This window comes from Thermobia domestica, chromosome 13 (genome assembly GCF_964235325.1).
Source record: "Thermobia domestica chromosome 13, izTheDome1.hap1.1, whole genome shotgun sequence".
Lineage (NCBI taxonomy): Eukaryota > Metazoa > Arthropoda > Insecta > Zygentoma > Lepismatidae > Thermobia > Thermobia domestica.
Window position 1 is genome coordinate 26451641 of NC_137466.1, and position 19357 is coordinate 26470997.

General features: G+C 36.1%; 2 protein-coding genes across 2 annotated transcripts; both read right to left on the reverse strand.

Moving 5' to 3' along the window:
• Positions 1–4601: 4601 nt before the first annotated feature.
• On the reverse strand, positions 4602–8450 carry LOC145667531 (uncharacterized). Its single transcript, XM_081735005.1, has one exon. The coding sequence runs from the start codon at positions 8448–8450 to the stop codon at positions 4602–4604; it is 3849 nt and encodes a 1282-aa protein (XP_081591131.1).
• Positions 8451–8742: 292 nt separating this feature from the next.
• LOC145667532 (uncharacterized) lies at positions 8743–9804 on the reverse strand. Its single transcript, XM_081735006.1, has one exon. It carries the CDS (start codon positions 9802–9804, stop codon positions 8743–8745), a length of 1062 nt encoding a protein of 353 aa, XP_081591132.1.
• Between the last annotated feature and the right edge of the window lie 9553 nt (positions 9805–19357).

The following is a 19357-nucleotide window of genomic DNA, read 5'->3' on the forward strand; positions in this document are numbered from 1 at the left end:
CTAATGCACCTCGACTTACTGTTCACGGTGTTTCCAGCCCCACCTCGTGGAGGGACAATTGCTCATTGATGATAAGACCTTAAAAGAAATGAGCAACCACGGAGCCAAAGGCCGAGAAGCGATAATAATAATAATCATCATAGGTATTCTGCCTTTATTGGCAGGTCACTTGCCGCAGCTGAGAAGCTTCCATGCTCCACGGTCCTCCGCTAACTTCTTTGTCTTCGCGTATGATTTTTCTGTTTTTATATCATCCATTAATCGTAGTCTCCTTCGTCCTCTCCCTCTCTTCCCCGCCACTATACCCTCTAGGACGTCCCTCATGATAGGGAATGTCCCAACCAGTTTCTCTTCATCTTCATAATAATAATAATAATAATAATAATAATAATAATAATAATAATAATAATAATAATAATAATAATAATAATAATAATAATAATAATAATAAACATGTGTGTATCTATCATTGGCAAAATATATGTAAAAACAGTAAATAGTGGTATCAAAATTTTCACACAGACAGATCTTCATCAGGTGTAATTGCATACGAACATTTTTTTTTTTAAGAAGAGAGAAATTTGCTGGGGGTCATGTTGTAGGCAACAATATATGCATGTTTCTCGCGGTTTCTAAGCACGCCTTAGAGCTCTCTCGTGGCTAAACGGTTAACGTACGCACGTTTGGCGTAGGAGATCCAGGTTCGATTTCCGTCTGGAGCTCATGTGTATGGATCGTATGTTAAGCTGTAGTCCACGTCTTTTATAGCCTCGCTGCTGAAAGGGATGGGAATCTCCAAATGACATTACGTCACGTCTAAGCACGCCTTGCATCTATATAACCAACATTACATTATGCCTTTGTGGGCTTACATAGCATCAGAATATAATTAACCGTGCAATGCACATCCTTGTTCCCTTCTGTTTATCCAGGTTCTAAATAAAGACCGGCAAAGTACGGTGCTTACTGGCTATAGCTAGTATTTAATAAGAGAGCAAGAAGTCTTTCTATTTTCACCGAAACGAATCAGATAAAAAAGCTTGGCAGGTGTCCACTCAGTCAATCGTGAATTCAATACTTTTTGCTGTCTTTCTATCAACATTATTCTCCCCAGATTACTCTAACCATCTTCAAGTAAGTGATTTTTTGTCATGCACTAAAAATAACAAGTAATCATTAATTTTTTAAAAAGCAATGATTCCATTGCACGGGAAATAAGGCATAAGAAAGTTGATTATAAACTACATTTAGGTTTTCTGGAAATAGTTTGAATAGTTCCGAATGAAAGTCCAGAATACACACACACACACACACACACACACACACACACACACACACACATACATACATACATACACACACACACATACATAACACACACACACACACACACACACACATATATATATAATCCTTACAATTGAATAATAATTTCCATATGAATTACTTACTTTAACACAACATTTCACGTATGACTAATTCTCAATTGCAACATCCAATTTCGTCAATAGCATTATATCCAATTCTGAGCATGTCTTGCACATAGCTCTTATTAGATTTTCTTGTTTTATCTGCAATTTTCTAAATTCATTTTTGTGTTTGCATTTTATATTCATATTCACTATAAATCTCTTTCCCAAACAAAATTTATAATAACTTATAGACTACTGGTATTCAATTTTTAACCTGCTTATCTCTAACGATACTTTGCCATTGAAGCATACACACACACACATTTAACCTGTCCCTAATTGAAATTATAGGTAATATATTAAAAATAAATTAGAGAATTTATTACTTATTAATGGTGTTAATGATCTATATCAGTAGTTCTCAATTATTTCAGATGTGCGGACCCCCTTTTTGGTTTTTCAAGCAAGTCAAACAATTGATTCTCGTGTCAGCGCTCGTGCAAGCAATACATGTGGTACAATTGGTCCTACAGATTTTCTTTCATTGCAAATATGTCTGATTTGTGTGGTAGTTGCAAAAAGGAAATTCCAGCCATCAATCTGAAAGAAATTATTTCGTGCACCAGTGTTTGTGATAATTATTTTCATGCCAAATGTACATCTTTGAAAAATGCTGAAAATGTTCGGAAACTAGGAGCAAGAAAAGAACAGTGGAAGTGGAATTATTAAAAGTTGTTTTAAAAAATTGATTTTGTTTAAAACAAATTTTGTATGTGTTTTAAATATTTTGTTTTAAATACGTGTATTTTTAAGACTTGTTTTAAATATATGTTTATTTTTGAATACCACTCATTCTAGCTTTGGAACATCTTGTATAAATTAAAAGACAAATTCTGACCAAAGCATATATTAACTAATAAATAATAGCGTTAATTATTAGTTAACTAATAATTAACGCTATTATTTATTAGTTAATATATGCTTTGGTCAGAATTTGTCTTTTAATTTATGTTTATTTTTATTTTATTTTATTTTTGTAAAAAATATCTGCCAGAGAAAGAAAATCGTCAAAAAGTGCTCCCCATTCAGACGACTATTTTCTTCCCATGTGAATATTTTGATTTCTCGAGGTTACAGCAGGTCAGTATGGTTAATCTACAATTTGTTTTTTCCCTCTTTTCCTCTTATTTTTAACATATACTATATTGTTAAATACTTCTCAGTTAACTTACGAGAAAGTGTCGTAGTCGAAGGTTGAACTACTTGTAGAATTGATATTAAAAAATAAATAACATAATTATCATGGAAACAAATTTTTATGTGGCATTCAGAAAACAAACAAAAGTTTAATTGCTAAATTGTGGTTCTGAAATTAAAATACCGCAGGCATTCGTTGATGCAATACATGTTGATTCTCAGTCTCCGTACAACTTGGAATTGTTTAACATGAGTTTTGCGGGAAGAAAAAAGGACACCATTTAATTCAAGTAACTCAGACTCCATCAGATAAGAAAACGATCATACGAGTTCGTTGCAAAACGTGTAAGAAACAAATGGCTGGTTTAGTTCAAAGAATGAAGAATCATTATGAAAAATGCAATGCTGTGAAAAAACTGGAAACCCAAACAAATGGTAAAAGTGTTGATCCGAAAATTGCTTCTAATGATTCTAACGTCAGTGACGTGATTGAGATTCAACTGGAAATTTTAGGTAGGAATTAATTTTGTATCAACAATATCTTTTTCATTATGTTATGAAAATTTGATTTCATCCCTCTTTCCCACCGCCGTTCTAAATTTTCTTAAAAACTTTACACCCTAGCATAGATTCTGTGAAGGGACCAGGCGAGAAGGCGCAAAGTATGGCAATCGCTCTCGTAACTAACCATTAAAGTGTGATGCTTATTGTAACATCAGTGCCGAACGTCAGTGTCTGGGGCAATTTGATGTCAATTTGTTTGTCTGTTTGTATGTATGCACCACGCTACAGAGCGCAATTTTCGGTTTTTCAACATTAAATTTTGAGGGTAGAGGCACAAGACGTCGAGATTTTGACTGCGATACGACGTAAAATTTCAGAATTAGTGGTTCGGATCCCATTTTAAATAAAAAGCCCTGTCTCATATAGCCTTCCTACTGATACAGATCGGTAATTAATAAAACTAAACAAACTAATTTGATATGTTTTGAACAAACCAACTCAGTTTTTATAAAATATTTTTAGATAGGGGCGTTCAGAGCACAAGGGATCCAAGTCCATTTTCAGAAAGGTTCACTTTTGCTCAGCAAACGTAGCATCTTCGTAGCCAAGGGTATGAAATAAATGAAACAAAACCACGTGGAAAGGTGTGGACTAGAGTTTCATGGAACAACCGCTAGACAAGGGCGTTGATGGAATGGGGGAAGAGGGCTAATTTCCCCCTCCTTGCTCATAAATTTAAGATCTTAACATTATATTGTGTATGCTGCAGCGTGGAAATGATTAACAAGTCAAGCTTCGAATGTCATAGTCAATGATGCATACTTACATTAAATAAACGCAAGGTGTATTCAAAAGAATACACCGACTGAAAACGTCGTATTTTCACAACCACGAATCCGAGAAGAAAGGAAGAAAAACTACATGACAAAATGTAATCTAGAATTTTATATAATTGCTGCTTCGTTTAGAGGTAATCCGCCTGGTCGATGTAATCCTTGTGTAGGCGCTGGTTTCTTAATAATTTTTCGACGTTGCTTTGAGACTGTTCAATATATTTGCATTTCATAACACACAAGATTATATGAATTCAAAAAATACAAAGTTGCTAGATGAACATTGTTATATGTAGATTAATGCGATATTAACACAATACACGTAGCTACCGTTGCTTTCTTGGTGTCACGTTTTTACACACACACTCACACTCCTGCTGGGGAGAAAAAGTATTAGTTTTTATGTTGCTGCTTCTTCGTTTACTTACTGGCGTTAGTTTTTATTGAGAAGAACGCTCAGTTCTGAACATACCGCCCGCCTTGAAGGAATTCCTTCAACAAATCTATGAATGATTAATTTGGTTCATGAACTTAATATACACAACAATAGATAACACAAGTTATAAATGAATGATATAAACATAAACAGAATAATGCACACACAACACAACACTATGAATCACACAATGTACACACTATGAATAACACCAACACATTAACTCTCCTTAGGAAGCGGGCACAATTGACGAATAGATCTTGTTGTTGTACCTCTGGTAATTTTCACTGTCGCCACTCGTACTATTCCGTCCTTCCCAGGAAACAATTGCACAATACGTCCAGTTTTCCATTTTAGAGGTGGAATGTTATCTTCTTTGATGAGCACTAAATCACCTTCCAGAAGATTGGGAAATTTTCTTCTCCACTTGGATCGTTCTAGAAGACTTGATAGATACTCCTTTGACCATCTGGACCAAAATTGCTGATGAAGTTGTTGTATGTATTGCCATCTCGAAAGTCTGTTGACAGGAATATTTTTCAAGTTAGGTTCTGACATGGTAGTGAGTGCGTCGCCTATTAGGAAATGACCAGGTGTTAAAGGATGTAGGTCGTTTGGATCATTTGATAATGGTGTTAGGGGTCTAGAGTTTAAGCAAGCCTCAATCAGTGTCAAAATAGTGTTCATCTCTTCGTAGGTGAGTGAAGCATTTCCCACAACTCTCTTTACATGATATTTGAGAGATTTAATTGATGATTCCCATAAGCCTCCGAAGTTTGGTGATGTTGCTGGAATAAAAACCCACGTGATGTTATCAGCTGCTAGAAAATTATGTAATTTTTCTTTATGGTGTTCTGATTCAAATAAAGTCTTCAATTCTTGTAGTTCCCTTTTTGCACCAACGAAGTTACTTGCATTGTCAGAATACAGTTTAGCGCATTTTCCTCGACGAGCCATGAATCGCTTTAATGCTCCAATAAACGCCTCTGTAGTTAGATCACTAACAAGTTCAATGTGAACCGCCTTAGTCGCAAAACACACGAAAAGTGCTATATATGCCTTATGGAGTTTGGCTCCCCCTCGGTTACTCGATTTAAGGTAAATGGGCCCACAGTAGTCAACGCCGCTGTGAAGAAATGGTCTTGTTGGTTGAACTCTGTCAGCTGGTAGATCTCCCATCATCTGTTTACCATCTTTAGGATTGTTTCTGAAACATGTGACACACTGATGCACAACTTGACGAACCAAGTTTCGTCCACGTATTGGCCAATATGATTGTCGCAAGGATGATAACAATAATTGAGGCCCGGCATGTAATAGCTTCTTATGTTCTTCTTGAGCGATTAACTTTGTCAAGTTGCAGTTAGCTGGAAGTACAATAGGATGTTTCTGTCCTTCAGTAAGATCTGCTGCATTTAATCTTCCTCCAACTCTGATGATTTGCCTCTCATCCAAGTATGGGTTCAAATTTCTCAGTTGACTTTGGTTGTCGACTTCCTTTCCTGATCTCAATGCATTTAATTCCTTGTGAAATGCTTGTTGCTGTGATAGTTTAATAAGACATTCGAGTGCTTCATGTAATTCACTTACTGTAAGATGTCCATGCTGTCTGTCACAATTAGATCTTCTCATGTTGTGCGCAAATCGTAGGCAATAAGCAGTTACGCGTTGCAATCTTCTTAATGATGAATATCTGTCTAAGAGTTGACACGGTGTTGTAGAAACCATTACTGCTGTATTTTTTCGTCGCTCGGGAACATCGCTTAAGTCACAAACATCTTCCCTCGTCTGTGAGTCTAATTTCTCAGATAACCAGGAAGGCCCATGCCACCATAATTCATTATCAAGAATCTCTGACGGTGTTAATCCTCTCGATATATGATCTGCTGGATTCTCCTCTGTTCTGATGTGTCTCCATTCATAGTTACAAGTCAACTGTTGAATTTCCGCTACACGATTTGCAACATACGTCTTCCATTGAGAACAAGGTCCTCTTATCCATGCTAATACAATGGTGGAATCTGACCATAAAACAACCTTATCGATCTTGCAATGTAATGCTTGTATTACTTTCTGAGTTAGCTGTGCAAGTAACAAAGCTGCACAAAGTTCTAGGCGAGGAATAGTTGTCTTCTTCAAAGGTGCTACTCGAGATTTTGAACATAGTAAGTTTGCTGTGAATTTTCCATTTTTTGTGCTAGATGTTACATATATACAAGCTCCATATCCATTCTGAGACCCGTCGCAAAATCCATGAATTTCTACCTGCGATTGTGTTTCTTGAATAACCTTCCGCTGAACATGTAGTGATTCCAACTCTTGAAGTTGCTGCTCAAAAGTTTCCCACTCTGAATGCAATGGAGCTGGAACTTCTTCATCCCAATTCAATTTTAATTCCCACAAACGTTGCAGAAATATTTTTGCCTTAAGAATAACTGGTCCTATTAATCCTAAGGGATAAAATATGCTCGCTACTGTAGCAAGAATAGTTCTCTTCGTGATTTGTTGAGGGTTGTTTCTTGGTTTGACAGAGAAAGAAAATGTGTCTTTAATGGGATTCCACAACAATCCTAAACTTCTTGTGATGCAATCATCATTTGGTTGAATGGTGAAATTTGATTCTTGAAGTTCACTGGATATTTTTGAAAGCAGTGAAGTGTCGTTGCTACACCATTTTCTCAAACAAAAACCACCCCTTTGCAGAAGAGTTGTGAGTTGACCCTGTAATTCATGTAGCTCCTTCTTCGTGTTTGTCCCTGTTTGAAGATCATCAATATAGAAATCCCTCATTACAACTTCTGCTGCCTTAGGGAAATTCTTCTTCTCTTCTATGGCTAGTTGCTGAAGACATCTAGTGGCTAGGAAAGGAGCTGCTGCAGTACCATATGTTACAGTTTTGAGTCGATATATTTTTATTGCTTCTTGAGGGTTTTCTCTCCACAGTATTTTCTGGTAGTTTGCATCTGAATCATGTACCCTAATGTTGCGATACATCTTCTCTATATCAGCTGTCATGACGTATTGATGTTGCCTGAATCTTGCTGTTATGGAAAATAATTCTTCTTGGATTGTAGGCCCGACCCTCATCGTGTCATTTAATGAAAGTCCAGAAGTTGTTTTGCACGATGCATCAAATACAACCCTGAGTTTGGTAGTAGTACTGGTCTCCTTCATAACGCAATGATGGGGAAGATAGTAGTCTGGCATCATTGTATCGCTCTCTGCTCTAGTTATTTCTTCCATATGGCCCAAATCTTCGTACTCTTTCATGAACGCTATATATGCCCTTTTTTTCTCAGTATCCTTCATAAGCCTTTTTTCCATTGAATAAAGTCTTCTCGTTGCAATCTCCTTGGATTTACCAAGATTCCCCACATTTTCTTTAAAGGGAAGTCTGACGATGAATCTCCCAGTCTCGTCTCTCCGGTGTGTTTCTTTGAAGTGTCTTTCACATTCTGCCTGCTCTTGACTTAATGGATGTTTTGTTGAACATTCTTCTATCGTCCAGAATTTTTGTAATTGCACGTGTATTTTTTCTGTTGTGGAGAGGTGACACACATTTGTCGAAATGTGTGGTTGATTGTCTATTTTTCCAGCTACAATCCAACCAAACAATGTTTTGTGCAAGGTTGGATACCCTGCCTTGAATTTTATTTGTCCTTCACAAAGTAGATCAAAGAATACTTCCGCCCCCAATAACATGTCAATACGCTGTGGTATGTTGAAGCTAGGATCTGCTAATTCAATGTTGGAAGGTATTTCCCACGATGACGTGTCTACACGAACCATAGGCAAGTCTTGTGATATTTGCGGCAATATGATGAAGTCTAATGTGGCTGAATAATTGTTATGTCTTGACTTAATTGTAGCCTGAACGCTATGGCATGACCTTGTATTAGCATTACCTATACCATTTATGTGTACAACGCTATTACTCTTTGTTAGTCCCAATAATTGAACCATTCTGTTTGTTAGGAAATTGGACTGAGAAGCACAATCGAGAAGTGTTCGACACATTTGAAAATTACCCTGTTTATCTTTAACATATACTACAGCTGTGGATAGCATAATGCTTGGTGGTCTCCTAAGATTCTGCGGTACGCTGTTTGTAGAACGAATATTCTTACCTTTACATCCCTGCTTGACTGATGTGATCGCAGCGAGTGTGTTTTGACCTTGACCTATTTCCCTTTCATCTTGTGGTTCATTCGCTTTAGTGGGCGATGGACAACGCGAGTAGTGCAGTAATGTGTTATGCTTTTTATTGCATATTTTACAATTACCTGATAAGCACTAATTTGCCTTATGCGCTCGTTTGAGACAATTTATACACAAAGAAAGACGTTTAACTTCTTTAATTCTATCTCCTATAGATTTTTTCAACAATGATTGGCATTGAAATAATTTTGTGGGAGCCTTTACAGCTGGGACATGCATTGTTGTCGGAATACGTTACGTGTGCTGTCGTTGAGTAAGAACTCTTTTTGCCTGCCTTATTTGTTTGTTGATATTTGTTACTTGGAACTGAGGGTATCTCTTTAGGTCTACGCTTATTATCAACTGCGTCTAAAACTTGGCAACGCTGTTGTAAAAATTGTGTCAGCTGTGACATGCTCGCTAATTCATTCGTTGATTGTGTTTTCTCCCACTCCTTATGTGTTCTATTGTCTAGTTTGGTCGCAATCAAATAAATAAGTAATGCATCCCAGCTTTCTGTTGGTTGACCTAATGATTTTAAAGCCCTCAAATGTTTTACCGTGCTGTCTAAAAGAGATTTAAGCGAAACAGCCGACTCACGTTCCACCATTGGCATTTCAAATAAAGCTTTGACGTGTTTGTTAACAATATACTTTTTGTTTTCAAAACGTTCTTTGAGTAAAGTCCATGCTACGTCATAGTTTTCAGAAGAAATTTCCAAGGCTTGTATTACTTCAAGAGCCTCCCCACGTAGAGAAGAACGTAAATAATGAAACCTTTGAACTGGCTGCAATGTGCTATTGTTATGTATTAATGCCTGAAACGTGTCATAGAACGACAACCACTCATCGTAGCTTCCAGAAAAGGTCGGAAGGTTTATCACCGGCAACCTAACTGATGGATTAGAATTGCTTGATTCATTGTTTTCATTTTCCTTTGCACTGGAGCTGTGTTGATTTACGAACACTTCCGCCTTAGCTGCTAAATCAAAATAAGTACTCTCGAATTGCTCTCTTTCTTGCGTTTCCTGATCAATTTCTGATGAACCCTGTAACATCTCTATTTCGGATTGTATTGCATCAAATTCATCATAGCACTGTTTTATTTTCTCGTAACGTAACACTAACTGCGTAATATTCTGATCTTCTGTAAAGCTATCTACAAAAGGTTTAAAACGAGTGAGTTTGGCCTTAATTTGACCTCTCTTGAAAACTAATTCTTTCATTCATGCTTCACTCAAATTAAATATACTTTTAACACTTACGTTCTAAATGAGGCTTTGGTATTACAGGCTTATTTTGTATAAGTGATACAAGGATAATATTATATTGAAATATGCACTCACTACCTACCTTTTTAACTGCACTGTTGAATCCTGATCCGGCGTGGATGGACCATTTGGTCGATGTAATCCTTGTGTAGGCGCTGGTTTCTTAATAATTTTTCGACGTTGCTTTGAGACTGTTCAATATATTTGCATTTCATAACACACAAGATTATATGAATTCAAAAAATACAAACAAAGTTGCTAGATGAACATTGTTATATGTAGATTAATGCGATATTAACACAATACACGTAGCTACCGTTGCTTTCTTGGTGTCACGTTTTTACACACACACTCACACTCCTGCTGGGGAGAAAAAGTATTAGTTTTTATGTTGCTGCCTCTTCGTTTACTTACTGGCGTTAGTTTTTATTGAGAAGAACGCTCAGTTCTGAACACCGCCCCTACCCTGAATTTCAGATTTTGGGGGCAGTAATGCAGATTTAGAAACCTTTTGCTACGCAAAATCCAACATAAAAAAATTGAAGTCCTTACACCGAATAAACACGGATTTTGATCAGTTGTAATTCATTCCATTGGCCATAAGGAACTATAGGTCTATATTGCCCTCTTGTATATTTTTCGGCCCAAGAATTTCAAAAGTGGCTCTACTTTCGAGTTTCGGGCCTGCTTAAAATTCTGGAAATTGAGCCTAAGCAACTTTCCAGTTTTAATCATCTGTATGTTCTCCGTACTTATTCGGTGTAAGGACCTCAGGCTTATTCTGTTGGACTTTGTAATTTGCCTTGTACGAGAAACCGGCAATGACCATGATCCCTTTTGGGAAACAATCTGCGCGCTGGGAACAGAACGTGTTTCGCCACTTGACGCCAACAGGTCAGTATGTAATGGCACCAGAGTTGCCAATCTCAGAGAATAAAATTATCGATTTTCGTCTTTAAAATTTCGTTTATTACAAAAAAAAAAAAAAAAAAAAAAACATATCGTATATTCGTTATGCACGTGATAATTGTAGAAACAAGTATAATACTTCTAATATTAGAAATAATACATATTAGAATTATCTAGTAATCTTCAGTTTCGAACTCCAAATAGGTGTCACTGTTCTCACGATCTTTTTTCATCCTTATTAACACTACGCTGAACAAGAACAATGTTTCCACCCACTCGTAAACGTAATTTAATATAAAGAATGGATGCGGGGTTGCCATTTCCCAACCCTCAAATCATTATTGATTTATTTTAGTGGGAATGACTGTTAAAATCCTCAGCATGTATGTTTTATAAATATTTAATGCATATCTATAATTTATTTTCACCTTCAAAAAGTACAAACAGTGTACGTTCTAAAAGTATCGTACATTCACGTTTTATCGCAAGAGCATTATCGTACAATCGCATTAAGGCTTAAATTATCGTATATTACGATAAATGATTATACAGGGTGTTTGGAAAAGAAGTCCTAGTTTTAAGTATAAATTTAATTGGAAAATGAATGAAAACTTACATCGATGAGTACATATCATTAAACAGAATTCCTTCAAGTTTTGTTTAAGGTTGGTAGACTTCAATGTGGGATCCATTTGTGGCCCTGCACACGTTGAGACAATATTCCATTTCTCGCCACGTATTCACCAACATTTCAGGTGTAACTGTCCCAACCGCCGCGACGATTCTTTCCCGTAAATGATTGATGTCTCTGATCTTTTCCCTGTATACAACATATTTTTATGTGGCCCCAAAAGAAAAAGTCCAGTGTGGTTAAGTCTGGGCTTCGTGGTGGCCAAGGTATTGGGCGAGCTTTGCCTATCCACCTTCCTGAAAGCGAGTATCAAGAGCTGCACGCACATGGTTACTGTAATGAGGCGCCATCTTGTTGGAAAAACACAAGCTCCTTTTCCTCCGCAATATCATCCAATTGGGGAAAGGCGTGCTCTGTCAGTATGTCATAGTAAACGTCCCCGTTTATTGTTTTTTCTACAAAAATAAAAGGACTAATCACACGATTTTCCATCAAATCGCACCAGACATTAAGTTGGGGAGAGTCACGTTGATGCTGAATAACTTCATGTGGATGCTCTGCCCCCCCCCAAATTTGCAGTTATGACGATTAACTATTCCACTGACATGAAATGTAGCCTCATCAGAAAAGAGAATATTTTTTTAAAAAATGACATCATCATCAATTCTGTGTAGAAAGTCAGCAGCAAACTCATACCTTTCGATTTTATCAGTAAGTTTAATTTCATGTAACAGTTGCAATTTGTAGGCGCGCAACTTAAGTCTTTTACGCACAACATCATACACAGTACCTTTAGGCACTCCTAATTGTAGACTACGTCTGGCCAATGACTTCTTGGGACTCCGAACACAAGAAACACGGATCTGTTCAACATCTTCAGAAGTTCTCAGTCTACCTGGTGATTTTGCTTCTAAAACATTACCGGTTTCCTTGAAAGACTTCAGCCAGTGACGGATAGATTTTGCTGTAGGTGGTTCACCACCATACTGACGTCTAAATTTACGTTGCACTGTTATAACTGACTCAGCTTTCACAAGCCAAATAACACACTGCGCTTTCTGTTGCGAGGTACACATTATTGCTGAGTTGCTCTGCACTACACACCTACCTGGACTGAACTGAGGAAACAGAGGGAAAAAACAGCACTGCTGCCGTCTCAAGGTCAAGCAGACCTGCCAACTGCAGGGGAGCGGAACTTGGAGAGTTGATGAATCAAACACCTAGAATAGTGTATGCCACCTTGTACAGATTCTAGGACACATTAAAGTTAGGGAGTTCTTTTTCAAACACAAGCCTTATTAAAGGAAACAAAGCTCCACTGATCATCCGCTCGATGATGTTCAATTCCTTTCTAGCTCAACCACATGACATGGTTTCGGGACGTGAACACTACTCTTGCGAACGATCGTGAGGCGAAAATCCCCGTGAATGGCGCGGTTGGTTGTCGCCTGCGATTTGCGGCATTTGCTGTCCATAGCACGTTGTGTTTGGGATTCTTGAAGCTTGTCATAGGCAGAACCACGCTCAATAGCAGGCTGAATTCTAGCTGCTCGCATTGGTGTGGTGGGCATATTTCCGTATAATACGATTTACAGTGGTAGGACCTTACGGACAATTATGCACGTTTCTACCATCCATGTTTCTACGATGCATTACGTCGTAAACTTAGTTTGGAAAGAGCCACAATGAATCCCTCCAAAACTTATTCAGTTTCGGCGGCATCAAATTACGCTCGAGTGTACTGCTTACCTGTTTGAATAAGAAGATACTATTGCTTGAATAGTGGTAATGTCACTGTGATAGGTTACACAAGTACGGTACAGTTGCACATTGACTTTGCCTCAATATAAAAAAATCAACACTTGTATATAAAGTAGTTAATACATACAAAGTAATATTAATATATACTGTTTAAATGGGTGGAGTTTAGTGTATCTTTGAGTACCGAGGCTATATCAAACGCGGAGCTACAGTTTAACGTGGGATCTGAACCATATGAGCTCCCAAGCGAGTCGAGTCCGGGTCTTCCGCGCCGAATACACGTACGGTAACCATGTTATTATATAGATAAGTCTTTCCCAATCGGTGGTACACGGATCCCTGGAGGTCCGTGATACAAATTTAGGGGAGCCGTGATGTTATTTACATTTCATAATTTATAAAAGGTGTAAATAAGGCATGAACCGCCTGAATGTACGTATTATATGTTGTATGCCTATAACATAAAGAAAAGTTTGTAGTTTAGTTGTCAAAACTGTTTCCTACCTTGCAACTACTATTACTACGTAGATACCGACACTTAAAGATATAGGGTCCACATTTTTTAGAATTAAAACTAAAGGAAATAGGACTTCCTAGATTCCCTTTATTAATAGACCTTAACATGCCTGACATTCAGAGACGACAGGACTTCGAACTTCCAGAAGTCATGTCTATCTTCCAGTGTCGGGCAGAGTAAATCAATGCACTTATTTCTATAAACTTTTGTATTTCTTATGCAAAGAATAACGAAAAGATAGAAAATGGCTCACATAAGCAAATACTTGTGTGTGAGCCTGATTCTCGTATTTTACTTATGTTTGTTTTCTACCATGACATACGAGGTTTATAATTCTTACTTATAGTTGACAATAGATTTTAAATACTTTTTGATTCTTTTAACTACTGCAAAATTAACCTTTTATATACTTTGAAATTACTTTCCTCTTTAATTCGGAGTGGGATTTCATTATAGATCTTCGGAGCTCTGTAATATATGTTTGATATTGAGTTATAGATTTACTCGTTGCTTTGATTTCTAAATTTCTGTGTGTCACATTTCCTGTTTGTATGTATGTTTTATTTCGTCCCATTTGTTTCTATTCTTTTTAACATATATTAATACTTTCTGTGAATATAATATTGAAAGTGGTAACACTGAAAATTGGTCATAAAGTCTATTTAGTCTACTATCATGACCTTTTTTTAAGAAAACATATTCTTACAATATTATTTTGCCGATTTATCAAAGGTTTCAAATGAGTAGGGTAAGCAGCACCCCAAATTAATATACTATGTGTAAGTATACTATTTACAAGAGCATAATATACAGTACGTAATATTTTTATGGTTCCAATGTATCATAGTTGAACAAATTTATATGACAAATTTCTTAATATTGTGGCGATATGTGTAATGTGAGAAGACCATTTTAGATGCTTATCAATATATATACCTAAGCGTTTTACTTTATTTTCACTAATAAGAGGACTACAATTACATTTTTCAGTACTTTGACAATAATGCAATTTTAGTGACATGTTTTCCGGCTATCCTGTTAAAGGTGGCGAAAACGTTATATACCTTTCTTTTAGTATTTAATACTAATTAAATACTAAAATATTGTTTTACTTCTTGAATACATCTGTCCATGTTTTACCAGTAAGTATAAATAAGGTGTCATTAGCAAATGATTGTAATGCTTGTCCATTTTTAAATTACACGAATCATTTATATAAATTAAAAATAATATTGGACCTAATACAGTTCCTTGTGGAACTTCTTGTTTTACATATGAATAATTGCTTTGAAAGTTACCTATTTGGACGGCCTGTTTTCTGCCTTTCAAATAACTGCTAAACCAAGATAGCGATATACCCTTTATTCCACATCTCTCTAGTTTGTTTAAGAGAAATTTGTGTGATATTGTGTCGAATGCTTTAGCTAGGTCTAGGAAAACTACAATTACTTTTTCAGCTTTATCAACAGTTTTACCAACAATCTCTGTTGAATTGCATACCGCATCTGATGTACTTCTACCTTTTTGAAATCCATATTGATTTGAAGAAAATAATTATTTTGTTCAAGAAAATTAACTAATCTTCTCTTTTTGCATTTTTCTAGCAGATTAGCACAGTAACTGAGGATTGATATAGGTCTATAGCTATTAGGATCGACTTTTGAGACACTTCTATATATGGGTTATATCACAGCAATCTTGAAATCATCAGGAAATACATCTGTTTCTAAGTTTAGGTTAAAGATATATTGTAAAGGTTTTAATATATTTGATTTCGTATGTTTCAATACACTTGCCGATAATCCGTCTATACCATATGTTGTCTTTGGTGATAATTCATTTATGAAGCGTTCAATTTCTTGTTAAGTAATTGGAATAAAAATATGGAGCTTACTACTTTAGCTTGGGAATTCAAATTAATATTTATTTTATCATCAATCTCTTTGTTACCCTTTTTTTGGTCAACACTGGAAAAATGCTCATTTAAACTTTCGACTATTAACATTGAATCACGTTCAAACGTTACTAGACCATTTTTAGTATTTAGTTAATTTATTTCTGCACATTTCTTGTCATTTTTAGCTATAATATATTTTATTACCTTCCATAATTTACTGACATTGTTATTACATAATATAATTTGTTTTCTATAGTTGTCATTTTTAACTTTTTTAAAAATCAATTGTGTAAGTTTATTTCTACACCTCCTGTAACATTCCTTAAATTCTGAACCATTTTGGTTTTTCATTACTAAACGACTTAATCTATCTCTTTTTTCTTATAGAGTTGACTAATCATCTTGTTGTTCATGGTTTTATTTTGCGGTATTTACTAGTTACTTTTTTTATTTTTAATGTTAGTACATGAATTATTTATACAATTTTTTTTTTAAAAAATCTCCCGGTTCTACCCGATTTTCCCGTTTCTGGTGTATAATATGGACAAGTAAGTGGTGCGATTGAGAAGTACTCTCCATCCTAAAGAAAGCGAGGTATGAACAATGATCCTACGATAAATAGTAAGGAAGCATTAACTGTTTGAGTGAAAGTCTAAAATTTACCTCAAAAAGTGGAAATTCTAAAAGGATTAAGTGATAGTAAACATACAATTACTTACTTACATTCGAAGATCTATTCTAACTAAGGAAGGTCGCGGGGTGTTACTCTGACTTCATATCGATACTATGGTCAATCGACTTGTTTTTACATATGAAACAATTACGCAAATGGAGAAATCCTCGATCGCAAGCATATTTGAATTACGAGGGTTAAAAGTTCAAAGTTGAACAGATTTTGCAGAAAGTTTCAAGTAACTATTGTTTGAGATACACGCTTCATGTTTGGTATCGAAGGGTTTCCTTGGATACCCAGCACAGTAATGAGGTCAAAACGTACACATTTTTGCAAGATAAGGGCACTTATTAGGGAGAAGGTAAAGGGAAATATCGCCTTACAAGTTGCAAATTGCCTTCTGTTTGACACACCGGGTCGATAGGCTGATCAAATGTACTTGCCACCCATATTCGACTGTATTGTTATTCAAATATCACTTTCCTGTGTGCCCACCTTCAAATTGAACCATAACATTTGTCTCCGAAACGTTTGGAAGCGGAACTAACGTAAATGGGACTCTGAATCTAGTCGTCCTCTACTTACACATTATGAAGACGGTGTTTCGATATCTCATCGCTATTTTTTTTTAAGTTTTCCATGGATTTTAATGGAGATTGTTGGAAAATAGTGACCAGTATTCAGGGAATATTTTACGATATTCGGCGATAAATGTGACCAATAACAAACAATCGGCTAGTGACGATGTATGCAAATATAGGTTTTTCCAGAATAAAAGTAACCTTGTTCACATCTGTGAGCGCATTTTCTTGCTAACCATTCTTTTTACAATGGGCCTATTTTGTCGCTGAGTATCTTCAAATATTCTCTGGAATTTGATGAATATTTTTCCATAATCGGCATCTCAATTTGCTGATAACTAAAAAAAGGAAAGCAATGATGTATTGAAACACCGTCTTTCCAATCCATAAGCATAGGCCAACGGGATTCGGAGTACCGCTCAGGATAGTTCTGCCGCCAGCCGTTAAGACGCTGCGCGATCAGACTGAAGAACCAATTCCGTGCGATTGACTACAAATGAAATTCCGATTGTGTAAACTGATTGTATACATTGTTAGTGCCCGCCTGTGGTTGCAAATGTATTTGGTTTAACTTCATTTTAACAATAAATTGATTTTGTTCTCCACAAATGATACTATTTGTAATGTGCAAAGTGCAAAATGTTTGCTGTACAGCTCATCCAGGCAAACTAACACATTGAAAAAGAGCTTTTTGAGAAAATATTGCTCTCACTCCTACCTACAGAAGGCAAGAACAGCACAATATAGATTATCACAATATTAATTATGAATAACATGATGTTCTCAATTGAAATTCGCACGCCTGGCAAAGCGTTTCGGAGACAAATGTTATGGTTCAATTTGAAGACGGGCACACAGAAAAGTGATATTTGAATGCTAATACAGTCGAATAGGGGTAACAAATACATTTTATGAGCTAATCGAGCCACTGTGCCAAACAGGGGTTAATTTGTAAGTTGTAAGACGACATTATCCTTCACTTCCTCCCCAATAAGTAGCTTTATCTTGCAAGCTACCATGTTTTGATCTCACCACTGTGCTGGGAACCCAAGGAAATTACCCAATCACAAAAGTGAAGCGTCTATCTCAAAAGATGGTTACTTCAAACGTTCTGCAAAATCTGCTCAATTTTGAAATTTTAACTTTCGTAATTAGCATGCTTGTGATCGAGGATTTCTCCATTTGTGTAATTGTTTCATATGTAAAAACGAATCGATTGAGCATAGTATCGATATGAAGTCAGAGTAACACCCCATGACCTTATCTAGTAAGAACTATAAACCATGGAAACTTTTAATTATTTTTACTTGTAACTACTTAAAATGTTAACAATTCTTACCTGAAATAAGTTAGTATGTATCTTTTATATTTTAACTCGGTGATCACCTACAAGCATGTGTGTTAATGTCTTTAGCTGCTGATATGATATGAATGTAATTGTATGCCACACTTGCCTTGATGTAATGGATATTAATGTTATTATAACTTTTTCGGATCTTACAGATGTGAATATTAATATATTTTAATATTACCTATAAACTGATGTCACTTCACTCTAAATTATTTCATGCTATGCTAAGTTCGAACCGATATTTATAATGAAACGTACGCGGAAGTAAGGGCTATATTAAATTTTTATGGGCTATATATTTAAGTTTTCTGCGTCAGTGCGTTCAACGAACTGGGTATTTTGATTTTAATTTCCGAGATATCTGTTCGAATTGCTGGACGTAGTTGTAACATTATAGAAGCAGAAGCAGAAAAGTTATAAAAAGGACGCCCCTCAGAAAAGTAACCTTTTCCTTCCCACAACAACTTGCACACATGAGTGCTGTCAGCCTCACTACTATAAGGTCTGAATAAACTTGACTTTCCAACTGTGAAAATAATTTCCTGTGTTCGTGGTTGGTTGTGACTCTTTTGCATTGATATGAATGAAATAGTTTTGACTCGATACAGTAACTACTTTGACTAATTTTATACTTCTTACTGATTATCTCTTTCTCTTTCTATCTCTCTATCTGTCCCAGCTAGTCACAACAACCTGTTCACGGCACGCTCGGCCTAGCCTCTACCCAGCTGGGATCGGTGGATTTTAGACCCAAACGCCGTAAAGTTTTTGTAAACATTTGTTTGTCAAAAGTAACACAAATTACGTATTTAAATTTTAATAAACTGAACAAGAAAATTAATACATTCAATTACGTATTACACATACCAAAACTACAACTTTCAAAATGTACGTGCATGCACAAACCAATGATAATACTAATCACATATCATGTAAGTTTGGTACTGTACTCGTGTATTAAACGTTTTGATATATTTGACGTAAAAATGCTTTTCCAGGTGGCTAAACTTTTTATAAGATACTTACTGCGCAGCCTTTTTGAACCAATTACAGGATCACTCACGGTATTCGCAGTCGTTCTCACCAATATAATCGGATGAGGTGGTGGAATCCACGAGTCCACTTCTTCCAGCAAAAGTTCCAAACGATGCGAAGTCTTCCAGTATGATCCAGGCCAAGTTCTTTTAA